General features: G+C 37.7%; 2 protein-coding genes across 17 annotated transcripts in view; one reads left to right on the top strand and one right to left on the bottom strand.

Moving 5' to 3' along the window:
• The window catches only part of DCUN1D4 (defective in cullin neddylation 1 domain containing 4), a 40,891-nt gene extending 33,071 nt beyond the window's left edge, over window positions 1-7,820 (top strand). For all 16 annotated transcript variants that reach the window (XM_054633408.2, XM_054633406.2, XM_077177553.1 and 13 more), the window contains 3 exons: window positions 2,728-2,832; window positions 3,282-3,384; window positions 3,495-7,820. In XM_054633408.2, the coding sequence (XP_054489383.1) occupies window positions 2,728-2,832; window positions 3,282-3,384; window positions 3,495-3,550 (264 nt within the window). In that variant the 3' untranslated portion in view covers window positions 3,551-7,820. The remainder of the gene's footprint in view (window positions 1-2,727; window positions 2,833-3,281; window positions 3,385-3,494) is intronic.
• A 3,475-nt stretch (window positions 7,821-11,295) lies between these two features.
• LRRC66 (leucine rich repeat containing 66) lies at window positions 11,296-19,664 on the bottom strand. The gene is made up of 5 exons (XM_054633734.2): window positions 18,827-19,664; window positions 16,262-16,431; window positions 15,420-15,750; window positions 12,301-14,033; window positions 11,296-12,027 (listed from the first exon to the last, which is right to left on the bottom strand). The coding sequence occupies exons 1-5, from the start codon at window positions 19,320-19,322 to the stop codon at window positions 11,296-11,298; spliced, it is 3,462 nt and encodes a 1,153-aa protein (XP_054489709.2). The 5' UTR covers window positions 19,323-19,664.
• Window positions 19,665-19,714: the final 50 nt, after the last annotated feature.

Below are 19,714 nucleotides of genomic sequence, written 5' to 3'. Positions count from 1 at the left end.
GTTGATTTGGCATTTGAAGTTAATTTGTGAATAAAGATGTGTCATCAAGGTTTCATGTGGCATGCATGATTTAAGTCAGTGTAGATTTGGGGAAATAATTTATAACACCATATGTTGATATTAAGCACAGATAACATTCCTCACTCCATGTTTGCCCTTGTTGCTGCCAAGTTTTAGAACATACAGATGCATCTATTGCATGGCTTAAATTGATCTTTAATGTGAAATATTAGGGGAAAAAATCTCAGGAAGAGTGTCTATCATTAGTGTAAAACAAATACCAAGATAAAATAAAGTTTTTAAATAAATTCCTTCAACTGTATCCAAGGAATGTGTTTAGAATGTAAGCTAAGAATGCAATTGCATCATCTGTCATGGCAGATGTGCCATTAGGCAGTTGGAGGTGGGTAGAAAGGGCTTATCTGAACGATTTGTTCTGATCAGTTGTCTGAGAGAGAGAATGTAGAAATGTAACAATATAAGGCATGAAAACCCAGTGTGGCCAAAGTAAAGGCAATAGAGCCTGATTTCATTAATACTTGAGTGTGTGGGAAGAATTCAGAGTATGAAAAGTAGGTAAAATAAAATGTATTCTGACAGCAGTATTGTTTCTGCTTTAAAGGTGTTTGTGACAGAAGTATAGATGGGCTTTGGAAAGAGGATTAGTTTTTAGAACTTTTTGAGGTTGGAAATAAGTGAAAGATTTATATCATACTAGTACAAAAATGCCTTTGCAGGTTTCTTTTTCTTCTTTATTGCTAATTGAAAAGCATTGTTCATAATGAAATTTACTTTTTTTTCCCTAAATCCCTCTTGGATTTAGTGCCCAGAATGCAAAACAGTTTCTCATGTTTTCAGAATTGCTGGTCTCCCCACTTTACTTTCAAAACAAATCTGCATTAAATTCTGTCTATACAATTTTAGAACTGAGGAGCATTTAATATGAAATGAACACAACCTTGTAACTAGGGCATTCAGTTGTTGACTGAGTACTGGGATCTTGCTCTGTCAATTCCTTCATGTGTGATAGAACAATTCAGTTACGATTTGAGCTTGTTTTTTTTTTAATAAAGATGCATGTTCTGTAATACATACAAGTGCATTTTTGCAGGTGAAATCTAGGGCACAATTCCCCTTGTGGTGGGCAGCTAGCTGTCTTGCAATGATCTGTTAGACAGTCCCTACATCCAGAATATCCCTGTGTGGGATATGTCCTGGTGGACAACAAGCTGTCCATGAGTCAGCAGTGTGTTTCTGGAAAGCCAGTGGTTTTCTGGGGAGCATTAGGAAGGACAGTGCCAGCAGGCTGAGGGAGGTGGTCCTTCCTCTCTACTCAGCCCTGGTGAGGCCACATCAGGAATGCTGCTGCCCAGCTCTGGGCTCCCCAGGGCAGGAGAGACATGGAGCTCCTGGAGCAGGTCCAGTGGAGAGCAATGAGGTTGGTTAAAGGATAGGAGCCTTGCCAGTGTCTATCAGTATCTGCAGGGAAGGTGTCAGAGAATGGATCCAGGCTTTTCTCAGTGCTAGCAAACAATAGGACAAGAGGCTGTGAGCAGAAAGTGATGCACAGGAAGTTCCATCTGAATATGGGGGAGAATTTTTTTGCTCTGCAGGTGAGCACACACTGAAACAGACTGCCCAGAGAGGCTGTGGAGTCTCCCTCTCAGGAGATAGTCAAGAACCACTTGGGTGCAGTTCTGTGCTGTGTGCTCTAGGGTGACCCTGCTTGAGCAGGAGAGCTGGACCTGATGACCCACTGTGGTCCCTTACCCATTCCATGATTCTGTGATACCTCTTAATTTAGCCTTTGCAGTCTGCTGTCTTGAATAGATACACAGAACAAGGTCTATGTTAGCTAATACGGAAATTTATTTTTTGTGAATATAACTTGTGAATTTGTAGCTCAAACCAAGGCATAAAAGTGTGGAGGTTTGCATCTCATCTCTCAGCAAAATTGGTTTAATTTTGTGATAACAAATGTAGGTGAACAAACTACTTAACAAAATGGAATCATACACATACATGTTACTTTGAGATGTGCAGAAGTTATGTTACTAAATATTTGCCACTGATTAACAAACCTGCTGGGTACATATGTTCTTACTTAGCAGAAACAAAAAAAAAAAACAGCCCTTAAGCTTAAATATGTTGTTGTTACATTGAACTAAAACTGGACAGTCCAGAGGGGAGTCTCAGTGTGCTAGTGTACTGTCTGCTCATTTGATAATTTAATCTGAATTCCATGTAATCAGTTAGAATAACTGAACAAAGATCCTCCCTTGGCTCACTCTCGGGTAGGGAAGGAGGTGTCAATTAGCACTGAGTGTCTATTGACAGCTCACATAGTTGTAATGATAGGGTGGGAAGTGGGGACAGCACTGCTATTCTGAGAGGTGTGGCTGTGCAGAGCATAAGTGCCAGCCTGGCTGGGGATGTGGTGGCCATTGCTGGCTGGGAAAGTCTGAAGTCAGAAATAACCTCATGCCTCATCTGCCATAACGGTGATGGTTTTATTGGGAACATCTATAAAAAGCAACATCTCCATCTAACAAACCATTACCTATAAGGAAGGAAATCTTACTGGCAAGTTGTGTATTATTAAAAAACACTGCTAGATACTGTTGTATATTATTTATTTGGTAATTTATTTTGTCCATGGGTGAGCTATGAGGGAAGTGAAAAATCTGGAATTCATGCTCTGTTTTCCTTTTTGACGTTTTCATGCAGGAAAAGGACCAGCGCAGCCTAGATATCAATACTGCTAAATGTATGTTGGGCCTTCTTTTAGGAAAAGCATGGTCCCTTTTTCCAGTGTTTCATCAGTTTCTAGAGGTATGGAATTGGAAACAGAATTATGGGGGGTTTTAATCTGTCTTTGATACTTTTAACTCAAGGTAGAATGAACAGCTAAGAATGCTGTGTTCTGATTTAGGAAATTGTAACCACCAAAGCAGCGCATACAGCTGGTTATCTTTCCTTTCTTCCTTTTCCCTAAAATCCTATGCTGTTAAGATTTGTGTAATGCAGAACAAACTATAGAATGTTATTTATTTGCTTTTGAACATTTTTTATTGCGGTATGTTTGCCCTCTAAAAGATGTCTTGATCAGAAGCATGATTCAACACTAGTTTCAATACTTGCTGGTTTAATCCTTTCTAGTTTTAGATGGCATACAGATTAAAATAATAAGGCACCAAAAAGTTGAAATTTTCTGTAAGAAAATCTGAGTTTGAGACAGTTGAAAATACATTTCAGTAATTTCTGTTTCTTGCCTCAAGCAGCAATCAAAATACAAAGTTATCAATAAGGACCAATGGTGTAACGTTCTTGAATTCAGCAGAACAATTAACCTTGACCTCAGTAACTATGATGAAGATGGAGCCTGTAAGTACTACCATTTGTTAATTTTCTAAAATAATTTATTTCTCTGAGCTTAATCAATCAGTGTTCTTTTACAAATTTTTGTAAAATACAGTTCTTTGATCTCTCCACAGGGCCAGTGTTGTTGGATGAGTTTGTGGAGTGGTATAAAGGAAAACAGATGACATAGGAGTTTAACTATGCACAGCCACTCAAGAGTCACTGTTACCACAGTTATGTCAACCATTAGCCATAAACTGCTATTTGTATCAAAGTGCATGCTGCTTTTCTTGCACTGCATCCCTTTGGCAAGGAACTTTTGATGTTTGCTATTTAACAAGCTAGCTATGCTTGCTGTTTAGCATTGTTCTCTTTGAAGGCTGCTTTGCATTTTGTATTTACACTACAAATTGGTGAACTTGCCAGAGTCTTCACTGTGATTATGTGTATATTGCTGTCTAAATTTTGTATATGTGTATAAAAAAAGGCTTCACCTAGGAATTATTTCTGCAGAAATGTATTGTAAAAATAATTTTGTGGCATATTTCTAATCATCACTTACATGTCTGTTGAAACTTTAGTTATTTTGTTTTTCTTTTGGTCTCAAATGTAGCATTTCAGTCTTTCTGGACATAGTTATGTGAAGAACTATTTACGGTTTCAATGTTACTATTTGAGATGCCAATTTCTGAGAAGAGAAGACATGCTGTGATTTCCTTCACCAGAATTTGCCAAACCTGACTTAATGCTTTATAGGAATGAAATATTGGTGTCTTAAAAAATATATATACATATAAATATTTAAACACTGTAATAGTTGTACATGCCACAGATGATTTCCATTTGAAGAAAAAAGTACTGACTTTTTAATGTTAAAACTGCAGTAGTTGTTACAGGTACAAAAGAACAAATTAAAGTACCTTTTAAAAATGGGTTTTAGACTTTTGTAAATTGCCTTTGGCATACTCCTTTTAATTTTTGGTGTACCATGAGTGTTTGGTCTATGTTGTGATCTAGTGACCCAATGACATTGAAAGTGCTAGCTGAAGTAAGTGGTTTGGGGAATGAAGTATGCTCACCCCTAGCACAGACATGATAAAGGTTTTGGGGATTATTTTCTTTGTAACACTAGTCTTTCCAAGGGCCTCCAGCTTCGTGTTTCTAAGTACTTAAAAATATGATATTGGAAAAAATACCATGTTGAATAGTCAGAGTATTACTTTTTCTTTCCTGTTGGGGATTAAAGTTTCCTGGCAGAATGTCCATTGCAGGCAATGGGCATGTAAGACACCAGCATTAAGTGACAGTACTTTTTAGTAGGGACCACTGCCTGTTTCACTCATCTCTGTCTGTATGGGATGGTTCTAGTGATTATTTTGGGAAAAAATGAGTGAATGAAATAATGTTGAAGTTCTTGTCTTTGCCTTACCCTTCTTTATTAATGTTATTATTGATATTTCTAAATAGGTCCTTAAAGTATCAGGTGCTATTAAACTTTTATCCCTAAGGATTTATTAAAATGTTATTAATTCATGGAGCATTTAACAACAAAGGGCCAGTGGGTGTTTTGGAACAACAAATAGCATTACTTTTCTGTAGAAATATTTTTCAAGGTGTTGGCAGTTTTGTTATTTCCCTAGAATGCCATCCAGGGGAACAGGAGGAAAGCATTTTAAGTTGAAAGTGAAATTCTCTTCTGTGTTGAAGGTTCTATCCTTGCCATCAAGTGAGGAACAACTGCCATTGACTTGACTCCTTTCAGGATTAAGTCTAGTTTAGCAAAAGCAGGTTAGTTTGCTGCCCTGGGCCAGGAGGTTGTAATTGTCATGGTACAGGTGGTCATTTGTGTTCTGATCTGTTTGTTGTTGTTCTTAGTTTTTGTTTTTCAAGCTCAGCTGCCAAAGACAAAAACTGTGTGTCTGTTTGTGTATATTTGTATATACGTAAATATACAATATTTATATACATGCATATACAAAACCTAGAATTTAATGATGTTAAGAATACTACCTTTCCTGTGAAATAGCTACATTTGGATTTCCATAATACTAAATAGTGCTTTTTAAAGTTAGTAGTGGTAAAACATACACAGTCAGTGCTTTCTCGTGTACTAATGCACATAACCTTAATTCCATGTTTGTTGCCAGTTTGCACAAGAAATTCAGTGGAGTGTGGTATTTAATGTTTACAATAAGCCTTCTAAGAATACACATCTTTTATTAAGACTTCTGATGTAAATGTGTATATTACAATAGTATTACTGTAATGAAATACCAGTGGAGCTGCTGGTTTAGTTCTTCAAAGAATGAACTTAGAAGCAATATAACTTTTAACATTAGGCCAAATTGTGATTGCCAAGATTTTAAGGGAAATAGATGTAATTGTTCTTAAAACATTAAGCTAGCTGTTGACTCTAGGAGACTGTTCAGCACAAATTAGTGTGAATCCTGCAACAAATACAAGTTTGTATAAAAGGTTTTGTATGTCAAAAATAACTGAGCTTCCAATAGTGGAAGCAAGAGCCAAAGACACTTTTAATCTATTACTGTTACAGGTATAGCTTTCATATAACAGGATTGACAGAAATTGGTTCAGCCAAGTGTTGGCAGTTTTGCAAATGTTTATCAGAATAAAAAATTTACTTAAAAGCATAGAAATGGGGAAAGAAACCTCAGAAAGTACTTGAGTTGTGTAAGCAAACAAACTTGGTTTTTTTAATTTGGGTAAAAGTAATTGAGAGTGATTGAAAGGAAGGATACGTTTGGAAATGAATCAGATACTGCAAATTTTTTCTTCCATTTGAAACAGTATGAATCTGTCACCATCAGCAGGTTTATAAACATGCATCTTCATAAAATAAACCACAGATTCAATTAAAGCTAGTAGAGACAGCTTTACTGACATTTATAGTGAACAATGGACTAAAATGAACCTATGGTTTGATGAGCTTCCCTGTGCTATCCATCCTGTTGGTTTTGCTAAATATGCTGATAAGCAGAAGATCCTAACATTGTCTAGTCCTGTATATTGGAGAAACTTTTAATAGTGTGGAAACTTAAATAGCTTAGTTAATCTTGTATTTAGTACAAGTGTGGCATTTGCTTTTTTTGTTTATTATGCCATCAAATAGCTGATATAGATTTTTTTTTTGTTTGTTTGATTGTGGGCTCCCATCCCAACCCTTATGAAAAGTAATGTACAAAACATGCTGTTTTCTGGGACAAGACACTTGAGAGGTCATTCCTGAAGAAGTGTTATGGGTCTTGTGCTAATGTTACTGGTGTAGTGTTATTGAACTTTTAGCAGAAACTTGATGATCAATCTACAGTTCATTTTTGGTGTTTGGGAGATGTAAATTCGAAAGACAGTTAGTGAAAGGAAAACAGTGTCCAGAGACTATAGCAGTTGATGTTCTTTGATAGATGACAAACATTTGGAGCTCTTTCCACTCAGTAGTCTTAAGAATCTTTTCAACCTAAATGATTCTATTAATACTAGTAACCAAAAGAGTCCATGAATTAAATTTTCTTCTAAAGCAAAGTAACTAAGTATTTAAAGTATTAATATAATTCTCTATTGCTGTTATTTCTTCACTTTTTTATCTTTTCCAAGGAAAGCAAGCTGAAGAACATTGAAATTACTGAAAATATTTATGTATTTGAGTTTTCAGTTAAAACCTCTTTAAGGTTGTTTTTAAGCTACAATAACTACTTGGGTTCTCTTTCTGTAGCCATTTCTAATTCTGTAGATGCTTCTCCCATTTTTCCACAAATGTGTGTTTTATTTCATCAGAAATATTCTCACACAATTAAAATTAGTCGTAGTTTATTGCTACTTCATTAATGTTTCCAAGTTACTATTTTGAAGCACAAGAAATGGACTTCAGTTGTGTTAAGGTTCCCAGATTTCTGTTTACCCTTAGTCACAAGTCTCAGAAGTTGTTTGATACTCTTGGAATTTATATAGGCAGCTTTAAACGTTAGCTTGTGCCCTGGCTTTATTTATAGCTGCTAACATACCTCTTTCTAGGCCTTATATTTTGTCTTTTCATATTGTTGTAAAAGTATATAGAATCCATCCACAAACAGAATGATTTGTTTTCTTTAATTGAGACCAAAATTCAGCTTAATTTTTTTTTGTTTGTTTGCTTTTATTTTTTAAATCCTCACCCACTCCCCCACTGTGTGTGTGTGTGTGCATGTGTACATGTGTCCACATAGCTCCTACTGACACTGCTGTGGCAGGAACAGCAGTTAACCTGTAACTGTGAATGCTTTATGTCTTAGTTACCTGGATATTACATAAATAAGGTGTGCTAAACTCCTATGACTCACAATATGATGAAAATACTATTATGCCACCTAACATGAGTTAATCCAGTTGATTTTTTTAGGTCTTTTCTTGGTGTTGTTGTAAAATGGCATCCCACAAATAAACAGTATTTGTGTTGGTTTCAGAAACTGACTTCAGATTTTTCTATGGTTCATACTTCAGAAATTCTCATATCTGAACATACATCAGCAGGCAGCCTTTATCAAATATTAGTAGGGAATTTGTAGGATCTTGTCCCCCTGGTTTCTAATAGTGGAGCAAATCCATATTTAAAACTGTTGGGAACGGGTACATGTATCAAAAAGGTTATGGTTCAAATGGAGTGTGTTGGTGTAAAACAGTACTGTAATACAAAAATTTTCAACAATAAGTGAATTTGAGTAGAAATGTCTCAAGACAAAATTTTACAGAAGCGTAATTGTTACCCACTCATCTTGGTCCAGCCTTTTGACCCACAAGGTCCTCATAGAAAAGCTGTCGATGTATGGAATGGATGAACAGATGGGTGAAAACTGAAAATTGTAGGGCCCAGAGAATGGTGGTCTGCAGAGCAAAGTCTAATTGGAGACCAGTGACTAGTGCTGTACCCCCAGGGTCAGAGCTGGGTCCAGTCCTGTTCAACAGCTTCATTACTGACCTGGGTGATGGGGCACAGGGTCTCCTCAGCAAATTTGCTGATATGACAGAGCTGGAAGTAAAGGATGATAAGCCAGAGGACCATACTGCCTTCCAGAGGGATCTCAGCGTGCTTGAGAAATTCCTGACAGGAACTACCTGAGCTTCATCCTGGAGAGGTGCAAAGTCCTGCAGCTGGGGAGGAGCAGCCCCCTGCACCAGTGTCTGCTGGGGGCCACCCCTGGAAAGCAGCTTGGCAGAAAAGGGCCTGGGGTCCTGGTGGACACTGAGTCAGAGATGAGCCAGCAACAAATCCTTGCTGTTGAGAAGGTGAGTGGTTCCTGCCTGAGTCTGACAAAGTATTGCCAGCAGGCTGAGGGATGACTATTCCCTCCTACACAGCCCTGATGAGGCCACACCTGAGTGTTGTGTCCAGTTCTGGGCTTCCCAGTACCAGAGACACTGTGACATTCTGGAGAGGGTCCAGTAAAGGGCTGTGAAGATAATGAAGAAGGAAATGGAGGGATGGGAACTTCTCTCCCATGAGGAAAGGCTTACAGCTGTTCGGCCTGGACAAGAGAAGGTGCTGTGGGAAGTCTTACTAAAGTGTTTCAGTATCTGAAGGGATGGTGTAAAGAAGACAAAGGCTCTTCAGCCAGTGCCCAGTGACAGGACAGAGGCAGTGGGCATTAACTGAAACCTAGGAGGCTCCATCTGCACATCAGGAACTGCTCTCTTTTTCTGTGAGGGTTGCCATGCACTGTTACTGAGTCTATCTTCAGAGATACTCAGAAGCCATCTGAAAGTGTCCTGAGCAACTGGCTCTAGGTGGCCTTGCTTGGCCAGGATCATTGGACTAGGTGACCTCCAGATATTGCTTCCTACCTTGACTTAAAATATTACTTGAAGTGGATGTATTTACATTGTAATTAGAAAATTGTAATGCAGAACCCATCCTGAAGAAGTTTTTCATTGTGTTTATGTTTCTGATGAAGGGTGGGATTGGCTTTGCCAATTCTCAGAATGTAGGCTGTTGCTTACCTGTATTTATCAGAGAGGGTGAGTCACAGTCTTCTCTACCATGAAGAATTTACTATCCAAAAAAGTTTCTTTTCTTGATTATGTGTAGGTTAAATGTGCATGTCTTCTCCTTATATTTAAGGGTTATTTTCCAGCCCAATTTCCAGCATATTCAGGAAAGATTGAAATGCTTTGTACCCACAGCAAAAAACTTGACAATTATCAAACTGTTATGTGTTTGAAAATGGGAGTTTTGTTTCATCCTGATTACTGCATTTGACCTATTAAAGAGCAATTGCTAATGAAATGAACTAATATTAAGGAGAAGCAGCTGAGTTTGAATTTGAATGAAGATGTGATACTAAGAATGGAGAGGTGAGTAGCAAAGGACAGTGGCAAGATTTGGCAGCTTTCACAAAGATAAGTTTGAGATGAAACATAATATTTTGGCAGTAGAATGAATACTTTGCCACATGTTAAAATCCCACTATAAAGGAGTGAATTTATTTTGTCTGACAAGAACAGAAACTTTTCCACAACTTTATGGCATAAAAAGAATCTTAGAAATCCTGCAGCTTCTCACATGTAGTGTACTGTCTGCCTCACCACCACAGCATTCTCATGGTCAGAAAAAAAGATGAGAAAATAATTTTTCACTTTATATTTTGAAATCCTATTGGACTGTTGCACAAGCAAATGGCAAAACATTTCAATGTATGAGATACCAATAGAGCACTCGAGTGTGTTTTTCCCCCATGATTCACAAAATTGCCTTGCTTGTATAGTTAGATTTCTTAACATGTTAGTAGCTGCAACAACCAAAAGGTGACAGGCCTTGGAGAGGTGTTAATGATGTTTGAAGACCCACAGATACCAAAAAGAGTGAGTCAGTGCTTTTTTCAGGCATTGCATTTTTAAAGTTGTTTTGGCCACAAAGAACTTGTGTGGATAATGAGCTTTACTGAAACTGGCAGTGACACTTTGTTCTTAGTTTTTTCTTTAAAGGTCGTTTCAGTGATGTAGTGTGCCAATGGACTTGCTCCTCTTGTGATGGAATTGAAATATGTTCCTTCTGTTTGGAGTTTTTAGGAGTTAATTGTCTTTGTGAAAGAGTTTTCCTAGAGTTGTAGCCAACATCCTGCATTTTCCCAGAACTGGGTCTGCTCCCTTTCATGATGACATTTCCCTTCAAGGACTTCATCAGTGGTACTGAGTCTGTTGAAAGGGCCTTGGGCTATATTCAGAGGTAAATTTACCTTACAATTGCTATCTTTTAGCTACTGATGTTTTAAAATAGCAGTTTTCAACTGCTCTTGATTTTCCCCTCTTAAATAAAATTCTCAAGTGGATATAGGATCCTTTGTCTCTTTTAAAATTACCCTGCCTGTGTCACCACATCTGCAAACTTCAGGTGATGTCCCATTATAGCTACATTTCTATAACTGATGTTTCTGCAGAATTGAACTCTATTCTGTGTCTTTGAGAAAGGTGGTTTTCTCTCTTTTGCCAAGTTAAAAAGTAATTTTTGAAATGTAATTGAATACTTCTTGGACTTTACTTATCTTTGCAACACTAGGAATTCAGAGATAATCCACAAATCTGCCTCAAAAAGCAGAAGACAATGGTATGTACTATTTCACTGTATATATAGGTTGAGTCTCATAAGAAAACACAGTAATAGTAATAAATTTCCATATTGCATTTATTTTAGACAAAAAGACAAAACTGAGTATCTGAAGCAAATTCCAAGGGAAATGATGTATTAGTATCAACTACCACTAATGAGAAAGTAAACATAATTCAGCAAAAACTTTGTTAATATTCTGGAGTAGCTTTTTATAAAGTCTATTCTTGTTTTTTTTTACGAGTACCCTTCTAAACAGAAGTAATTTCACTTTAAAACAAAATAATGTTTGCACCTGCTGTAGTGACATAAACTGTGGGAGCTTAGGATTACCATTTTGTGTTTCAGCTATTGAAGTTTGTTTTCCTGCTTTGCAAAATATTAGCAAATCCATCAAATGCTCTTTTCCTCTTAACAAAAAATTGATCCTGTCCCGAATTTGTCCGACTTTTTTGGCTAAGATTTTCACTGGAATTTTGGAGGTGTTCTCCAGTTGTTGCAGAGTGGTTCTCCAGTTCTGACAAAGTAGTGTGATCCTTCATCTTGCTGGAATCAGTGCTTTCAGAGATTTCAGTATTTCCTGTAGACTTTTGTGGGAAGGAACATGAGCTGTATGGTGTGCTTTCATTGAAGAAACCTTGTGGGATTGAGAAGGAATATTCATCCTCATCACTCTGATCCAGTTGGAAGGGATCATCTGTCTTGTATTCTGACTGTGTTTTCCCAGAACTATGGAGATGCAGCAGAACTGCTGTAGGACTACAAGACTGTGTTTCTTCAGGCAGGCTGTGATTGCTGATATCCTGCAATTCTGTGAGTCCATCAGAATTTTTCTCATCAGAACCTCCTTGCATTTCATCTACACAAGCCTGCTTCTCCTGTGGTAGCAAGTCATCTTGCTGTGTAACAAACATGAAATGTTTTTCAGCTGTGTGTTCAGGCAGCAATTGAAGAGGTGATTTTTGGCTGGAATGCAGCAGTGATGGTTTTTTTACAACTTCATTCAAATCAGTATCAATGGGAGCAAAAATAAAGCCATTGTCCTCAGATGTACTCGTGTTTCTTTGTAATGTAATGTCTGCTTCATGATTCTTTTCAGGGGAGTTCCTGGCTATGTGTTCATCTGTGCTTCCTGCTAGTGCATTTTCTTTTTGTTCTGTGTGACTGAAGGTAAGGAAATGCTGTGGTTCTCTGGGAAACAGAGAAAGCTGCAGTTCATCCTCTTCAGAAGTTTTTTCTGTGTCATATGTGGGGAAAGGTTTTAACTTAAGTACCATGTTACCAAAATCTGTACTTTGATTGTGGGGAGAATCAGAAATAGAGTTTTCTTCTGTTGACTCTGCATTAATGTCTGCTTCACCATGATTCTTTTCAGGGGAGTTCCTGGCTATGTGCTCATCTGTGCTTCCTGCTGGTGCATTTCCTTTTTGTTCTATGTGACTGAAGGTGAGGGAATGCTGTGCTTCTCTGGGAAGCAGAGAAAGCTGCAGTTCATCCCCTTCAGAAGTTTTTTCTGTGTCATATGTGGGGAAAGGTTTTAACTTAAGTACCATGTTACCAAAATCTGTTCTTTGACTGTGGAAAGAATCAGAAATAGAGTTTTCTACTGTTGACTCTACATTAGTAAAATAATCAAATGTAACTGGAATTTCTTGACTTGAAGAACTAACTGTATCTGGATCTGACACGCTTATGTGGCTACTGCTTTTATCAGTGTAAGGGGATGCTGTTCGCTGCATGGTGGTGTCTGATCCATAATTAATAGTGGTTTCAAAATAGGCACTGTTCTCATCTTCATTTTTCCCAGTCTGCTGAAGTTCAGCAGTATTGTTTGGAGACTCTGGTGGTGTTACAAACTTCTCAGTTCCACTGTCTGTGTTGGCTTCATCTAGAGGTGACTGACACACTGGCAGGTTGCCACTAACACCAGGATGTTCCACTTCAAAGTCTGCTAAAGAACTACAGTCACTCATTGTGAATGGAGTCCCTTCAGCTGAAGAACTGTCACCAAATATATCAGCTGTAGCATCTTTTTCATCTGAATGTATCCTTTTACAGTCATGCTCTGTTGTGGGAAATTTTTCTATTGTTTCATAGATGCCTAACTTGTCAATATCTGCATCTCTTCTGAAGCTACTGGGTGAAATAAAATCTCCAACATCACTAGGTATATTTTTGTTGCCATTTAGACAAAGTTGTTCTTCACAGCTTTGCCTTCCCTGCATAAATTTTCTAGTGTGCCTGGGTTTATTATGTGAAAGGGCACCTTTTCCTTCTGGAGAATCTGGTGTAGCTTTTGTGACCTCAGACTGCAGCAGACCAGAGTTGTTTCTTACTTTGCTGTTTGGTGTTATTTTGTTGCTGTTCTGGTAATCCGTCCTTACAAAAAATAGTCCAGTATCATAAACATTTATGCTTTCATTATTGTCAGTACTAGTTTGGGCTTTTGAAAGCATTTTCTTCATGTTGATCTCAGTATTGCTTTGTTTCTGGTACTCTGCTTTGGGATTTGGTGAATGTACACCACTGCCAGTGACATTTTCATACACAGTAGAAGCTTCTGTAGGAAAAATTTGTGTGTTTCTTAAAGAATTCCTAGGACAATTGAACGTATTACGCTGCATATTTGTTGGCTTGCTTGCAGAAGAGTCTCTGCTCAAGGTTTCATCTGAAAAAGCTTGGTTAGAATACGTGTGTTCTGAAGCTGAATTTTTGTTCCTGCGCATGAGTCTCCACAGGCTCTCCAGGTAGGGTCTAGCAAAAGCACCCAGACAAAAAGCACAAACAAATGTAATGAGCACAGAGAGGGAGACAGCCAGTGCAAAGTTTGGCTCAGTTTCTTTCTCTCTAAAAAGAGTGTCCCTGGTTTTTCGAACCAAAAATGCTGACACTCCTTCTTTCACATCTATATTGTAAATCAGATATTTCTCTTTCGTTGTATTAAAAAGACACAAATATAATCCTTCAGCAGTTTTCTCAGCATTGTATATCACTAAATTATTCATTTTATCCAGTGTCATATGAGGAAGACTGTTATTTTTTGAAATTCTGCCCTTAGGTGTCCACCAGGAGACTCCATTGCCTGAAATGAAAGAAAATACAAACTCAGTCTTTGTTAAAAGCATAGTATACTTGGGTATGTTGTTAAGAATATACTCTGGACTATCTTTCATAATTTTAACAGTTTATTATAAGCCTCATTTTCCTTTTATCCATCCTAAGTGATTTTACATGGTATGAAGTCTGTTAAAGCATAGTACAGGCCTGTCCCCACTGTCTCCCATCTAAAAACACAGTACATGTGGGGTCTTAATCATAGACTTTACAAGAAAAATGGTAATGTGAGGAAGTAAGTCACTGAAATAATCTAAGCAAGTTCAGGGTTGTTCTAGAAACACCTCCTGATCTTCCTTGTGGAAGAGACATCTACAGCCAGATGCTCTGCAGCCTGGCCATGGTCACTGTGGGCACCTGTGGGATAAAACATCACCTCTTAATTGCCAGTGTTTCAACCACTGTGATTTTCCTGTAGTTCCTGATCTGACTGCAGCAAAAAAGTCTGTAAATCAAGGGTATTTGTACAGACTGAGCAATTGTTCCAAACTTGAGCTAGTGTGGACCATGGCTGCTGTTGGCTTTTAGCAATTTGTTTCAAAGTTGCATTTTTGGCTTTGTCTTTGGATCAGCTTTTGTTCCCAGCTGAGTTTTGCTGCAATCCAATGTGTTGATTTAATCCAGGTTTCTGTGACTTTTCTTGTAAACAGAGCAGGTGGCATTTCTGGTAGGTCCTGCATATTTTCACTGGGGATGAAGTATTCCCAGGGGAAAGCCTTACCACCTCCAAATGTTATTAGTCCATTAGAGTTAAACCATTTTGTCTTATGGCACATGGCAAATACACCTTCTGCTCTGAGTTGGATCTTAGTTTTCCATCTGCATAGTAAGTCTTGGCTCTTTAGATTTTGTTGCTTATACCCTCAATGTTCTTTATTAATTTTAAATGTAAGTGAAGGGTGTGCTACAGTGGCTGTACTTATTTAGAAGAACTAGAAATCTTCTTCCCTGCAAATAAACCTTCAATTCATTTTGCTGTAACTGAATACTGAAAACTATTGCATCCTTCTTGGTTTTCTGCATGCCTCAGAAGTGCCACCCTGCTGTTCAGTCCTTTGTTTCAGTCCAAAATGAACCAATACATTTGCAATGCATGCCTTACTGAAACTTGTATGGAATTTAGCATCACTTCCTCCTTCAATGTAAGGAAGGAGATGAAGACTCAGGAAACCTAACTTTCAAATATTCTAAGCAGAATGCTACTTTCTAATGAAATATTTTTGCATGTTAAATTGTTATTCAGTTATTTTTAAACAGTCTCTTTAGAAAGACACTTTTAAAACCAGATTTATTTGATCATTCTGCATTCATTTGGATTTTAGTAACATTTGAATGGAGTGCCTGATTTACATACCCCTTATGTTGTCCAAGTTACAGGTCAGCACTGATGTGTTCCCTGTTGGGATTGTAGCCCTTCTGAGCACAACATTGTGCCTGCAGTTTAAATGGAAACTTGAAAGATACAGCAGAGGTTTCTGGGGGTTGTTGGCAGACTTATTGTAGGAAAGGCTCCATTTCTGCCTTGTGGAGTCAAAGACAAAATGAAAGAACTCTTTAAAAGCATTTAGCCTGCAGTTAAATATCCAGGCATTCTTTGAGAAATACACTTCAAGTTGAAAAAAGTTCAAACTGACTAGTATCTGTGGCAGAGGGATTGTCAGAGCATTTTCACGGAGATCCACGACCTATATGGAAACAACACAGAATTAATTTGATAAGGCTTACAGTGGAATTCTTATTGCAACATCTTACAACAGTGATTCAGTGTACAAGCAATTCTGATTTCTGTGAACCTGCTTAGAATTTCAGTAATGTTGTTTTAAGCTTTTTTAATGTAGATGAAAAGTTTAAATGGTGGTGTTTAGATTTCTGCCATTGTAGACTTACCTGTGTGAATAGGGAGCTGCAGAGCTCTTGCCATGGAAGGAGTGGGGGTAGAAAGGGACATGTATTGTTATGGATTGGTTTGTGGCATAAAAAAATTGTGAATTTATGGTTATATCTATTACATTTTAGCATGTGTGTTTTCCTACATATAAAAAGGAAATATATAAAATATTATTTTCACCATTTTCTCTAGTTTTTAAATTCTACACTAGTATTATAATCAGAACCATATAATCATGCTGAATAGTTGGTAAATAATCTCTTTAATGATTACCATAAAATATTGAAACAGCTGTATTGCTTTAAAACCTGTAATTTGTTGAGATCTCTGAAGGCATCTGGATGAATTTTAGTTATCTTGTTGTTTCGCAGGTCAATGTCTTTCAGCTGTGAGCAGTTTTGAAAATCCTTTGGATCAATCTGTTGTATGGCATTGGATGACATATGGACAGTTTGTAAAGACTGCAGGAGGCCTAGCCCTAGGAAGAAAAAAACCCTATTTTATATTTCATAGTTTTGCTTTCTCAATTGCATCAAGTGTTCTTTATAAAATTCTTTGCCACAAGATTCCTTCCATTCCTCACTATTGCAATGAGTGGCTGCAGCCTTTGTGTTATGCCTTTCCTAATTAGGGGTTGTCCCATTCTAAAAGCTGCATAGCATCAACAGCTGGCACATTAAAACATTCACAGTCAATGAATTCTTAAAAATTGACACTTTCATAAAAGCCACTAGCATTTCTTTGTGCTATCAAAATTATTCTGACTTTGATCTCTGTACTTTGAGCAAGCTTCTCTGGAGAACTGGAGGTAGGATATAGAATAGAATATATTGAGTTGACAAGATCCAAATATGCTAATTGCAAGTAAAAGAGATGCAAAAGGTGATACCGTATCTCCTATCCATTTGGATGTGCAGTTTCTTGGGAGTTTTTCTTATGTGGAATTACTTGAACTGTATTCCTAGGATGTAAAACCAAATGAAAACAAAACCATGTTGTTGCCTATGCCTATCTGCCTGTGAATTACGAAGCATGACAGTATATTCTTCAGTGTATCCTAGCTACAATGATATCCACCTTGCATAAAGAACACTTTTGTTTGCTGGAGACACCTAATTGTTTTGAGGTGCTGTGAAGGCAGCCCCTGAAGCTCCAATGTGCAGGGTCCAGTGGAAAGGCAGGCACTTGAACACTCAGCATGCCCACTGATGCTGAGTGTTCAACACCACAGTGCCACTCTGAAGTGATTCTTGATCATACAGCATTGTTGAGAAGCTACTAGTTCTTAACAATTTTGCCCTTGGTGTCACCTTGTTTACCAGTAACCTCTTTTCTCAGACAGTAGTTCTGTTTGTTGAGTAATTGATCTTTGGGTTTATTGTGAAAAGCAGAGAGAATGACTCATTCCTGGTATAAAACTAGAGGTGGGTGCTAGGAAAGGCATACAGTAGTTCTGACACTTCATAAATTCATCAGTGTACATGAGGAATTGTACTGTGCTACTTGCCTGAATTTACGTTTGTGCCAAAAACATACACTGGTATGGCAGCAGTGGTCAGCAGCCTTACTCCTGGGGTGGGTGGGGGAAGGTGAGGGAAGGGTTTTTCTGTGGGAAACTTCTGGTATGGAACTGCATATTGTGTTTTCTTTCCAGAGCTTAAACCTCAGAATTTTAGTGAAGTCTTCTGGACAAGAATAAGGTTCTGAACATGTATTTAAATGAATATAGGATTTAAGTATAACTTGAAGTATGGTGGTATCATGCACAGCAATTTCAACTTAAAAACCTGAGAGTCTCTTATAGAAGAGGATTGATCTGTCTGACCTTCTGAGACATCCTATAATGGCCAGTCATATTTATCTAAATCCAATGAAATCATTTTTATCTGTATCAAAAGAAATCAAATCTTAATAGATATATTTTAAAATGTAAGCTTTTCTATACTGTCTATTCAGATACCTTGTCTATACAGACACTACAAAATCATTAAATGAAACTGTTTTCCTGTGTGCCAGAGAATTATTTAATAGCATAAAAGGAGAAAAATGGAACTTTCATGATCCATGTGTAGGGGCAAATATATTATCTTTGTGTGACTTTGTGGGATAAGTGGCATTTTTGTTTGTCATCACTTGTCCTCCTGTATTTTCAAACTCATGAATCTGATGGTGTTATCAGACATCAATAAATTCAACATATTGTATAGGACAGGGTTGCTCATCTGGTAGCTTCTGCTTCATTTAAACTGTTTGGTCACTGTGACTCATCCCTGGATAAGGCTAAGCTGCCCAGCATAGTTCAGTGACCAGCAAAGCCCTTCTCAAAGTCTCTTGAAGACTTGCAGCCCTCTCCTGTTACACCAAGATGTCGCTGTGGTTGAGTATTAAATGGCACTGAGCAAAATTGTTAGCAATGAACAAAATATATTTTCCTGTCTCTGAAATACCCAAACTACAGTAAGTTTTATTTAAGAGTGTTGATTTCCTTCTGAAGGGTAGTATGAAATTAATGATCTGTAATTTTTTTGGCATTTAAGTCCAGGACTGGGATGTGGAGGCTGGTAGTTTTCTAAAGATTCATACTCCCCCTTTCTGTACAACAAGTAAGAATACTGCTTGGGCTCCCTAAGGACAAAACTGGTTATATTTGACTGCTGTTAATGCAGTACAGTTGCTAACACTGCAATAAAAAACTTAAAGTAAACAAACAACCGATTTACTTCCACCTCTGTATTTGCCAGTGGAACTTTCCCCCACCTTAAGTATAATACAATGAGAAAGTCACAGTCTGGATTCAGTAAGATGTATGAATTATATCCAAAGCCAACCTACCCCTTGGGAATCAAGTCCTTAAAGATTTTTGAAATGCTTACCTCTTGGAACTGTATTAAGATTGTTTCTTTCAATTGACAATACTTTCAAAGCAGGCAGGAGACGATCAACAATGCTGTACTTTTTAGATCCGTGTGCAGGTGCAGGCATTTCCAGTGTGAGGGTGTGGATGGCATTACCACTGAGGTTTAGAGTTTCTAAATTGGGTAAATTTGTACAAGTAGTTAAGGTGAGTTCAGAAATCAGGTTGTTACTGAGGTTCAGGTGTTTTAGCATCCACTCTTCATTTCTTCCATCAGAGCACACAAAGGTTTTAATATAATTGTAACTCAAATCAGCTGTTTCTGCTGTTTGTGATGTATCTTCTGGAATAGTAGATATTCTGGTAAAAGAGCAATTGAGCAAGAACTGCCCATCCCACCGGCACTCTGAATGGCGATGTGTAGCAGGAAGGATCCGCTGGGACTTGGCTCCCACTGATCCAGGAAGATTAAAGTAAAGGACCACAGCTATGACATGCAAGTGATAGTTATCCATAGTATCTATATGTAAAATGTACAATTATGGTTAAATTCAGCACAACATGGATAGAAAGCATAAAGAGTTTGACATTAAAAAAAAAATCAACACCGAATAAGCACAGCATTACCAACATTCGGCCTTGAACATTCAGTTTTGGAGTCTTATTTTCAAAAAGAGCATTCATAAACTGGTAACCTCCCTCCTCCCCCCATCTATCCCAAAAACAATTAGAACCTTTTTTTCCTTTTCCAGCCTTTTGGTCGAGAAACACAACTTCTTGGGAGCTTGAGATCTAACAACAGTGGAGACTTTTGAACTCTGCTTCAGGTATTGCACACAATTACACTGAGCAAAGTCCACCACACACAACCTATGACAAACAGGTGTGGAACAATTTTTATACTTCC

This window comes from Agelaius phoeniceus, chromosome 4 (assembly GCF_051311805.1).
Source record: "Agelaius phoeniceus isolate bAgePho1 chromosome 4, bAgePho1.hap1, whole genome shotgun sequence".
Taxonomy (NCBI): Eukaryota; Metazoa; Chordata; class Aves; order Passeriformes; family Icteridae; genus Agelaius; species Agelaius phoeniceus.
Note: the sequence above shows the minus strand (reverse complement) of the source record. Positions and strands in the feature narration are given on the sequence as shown.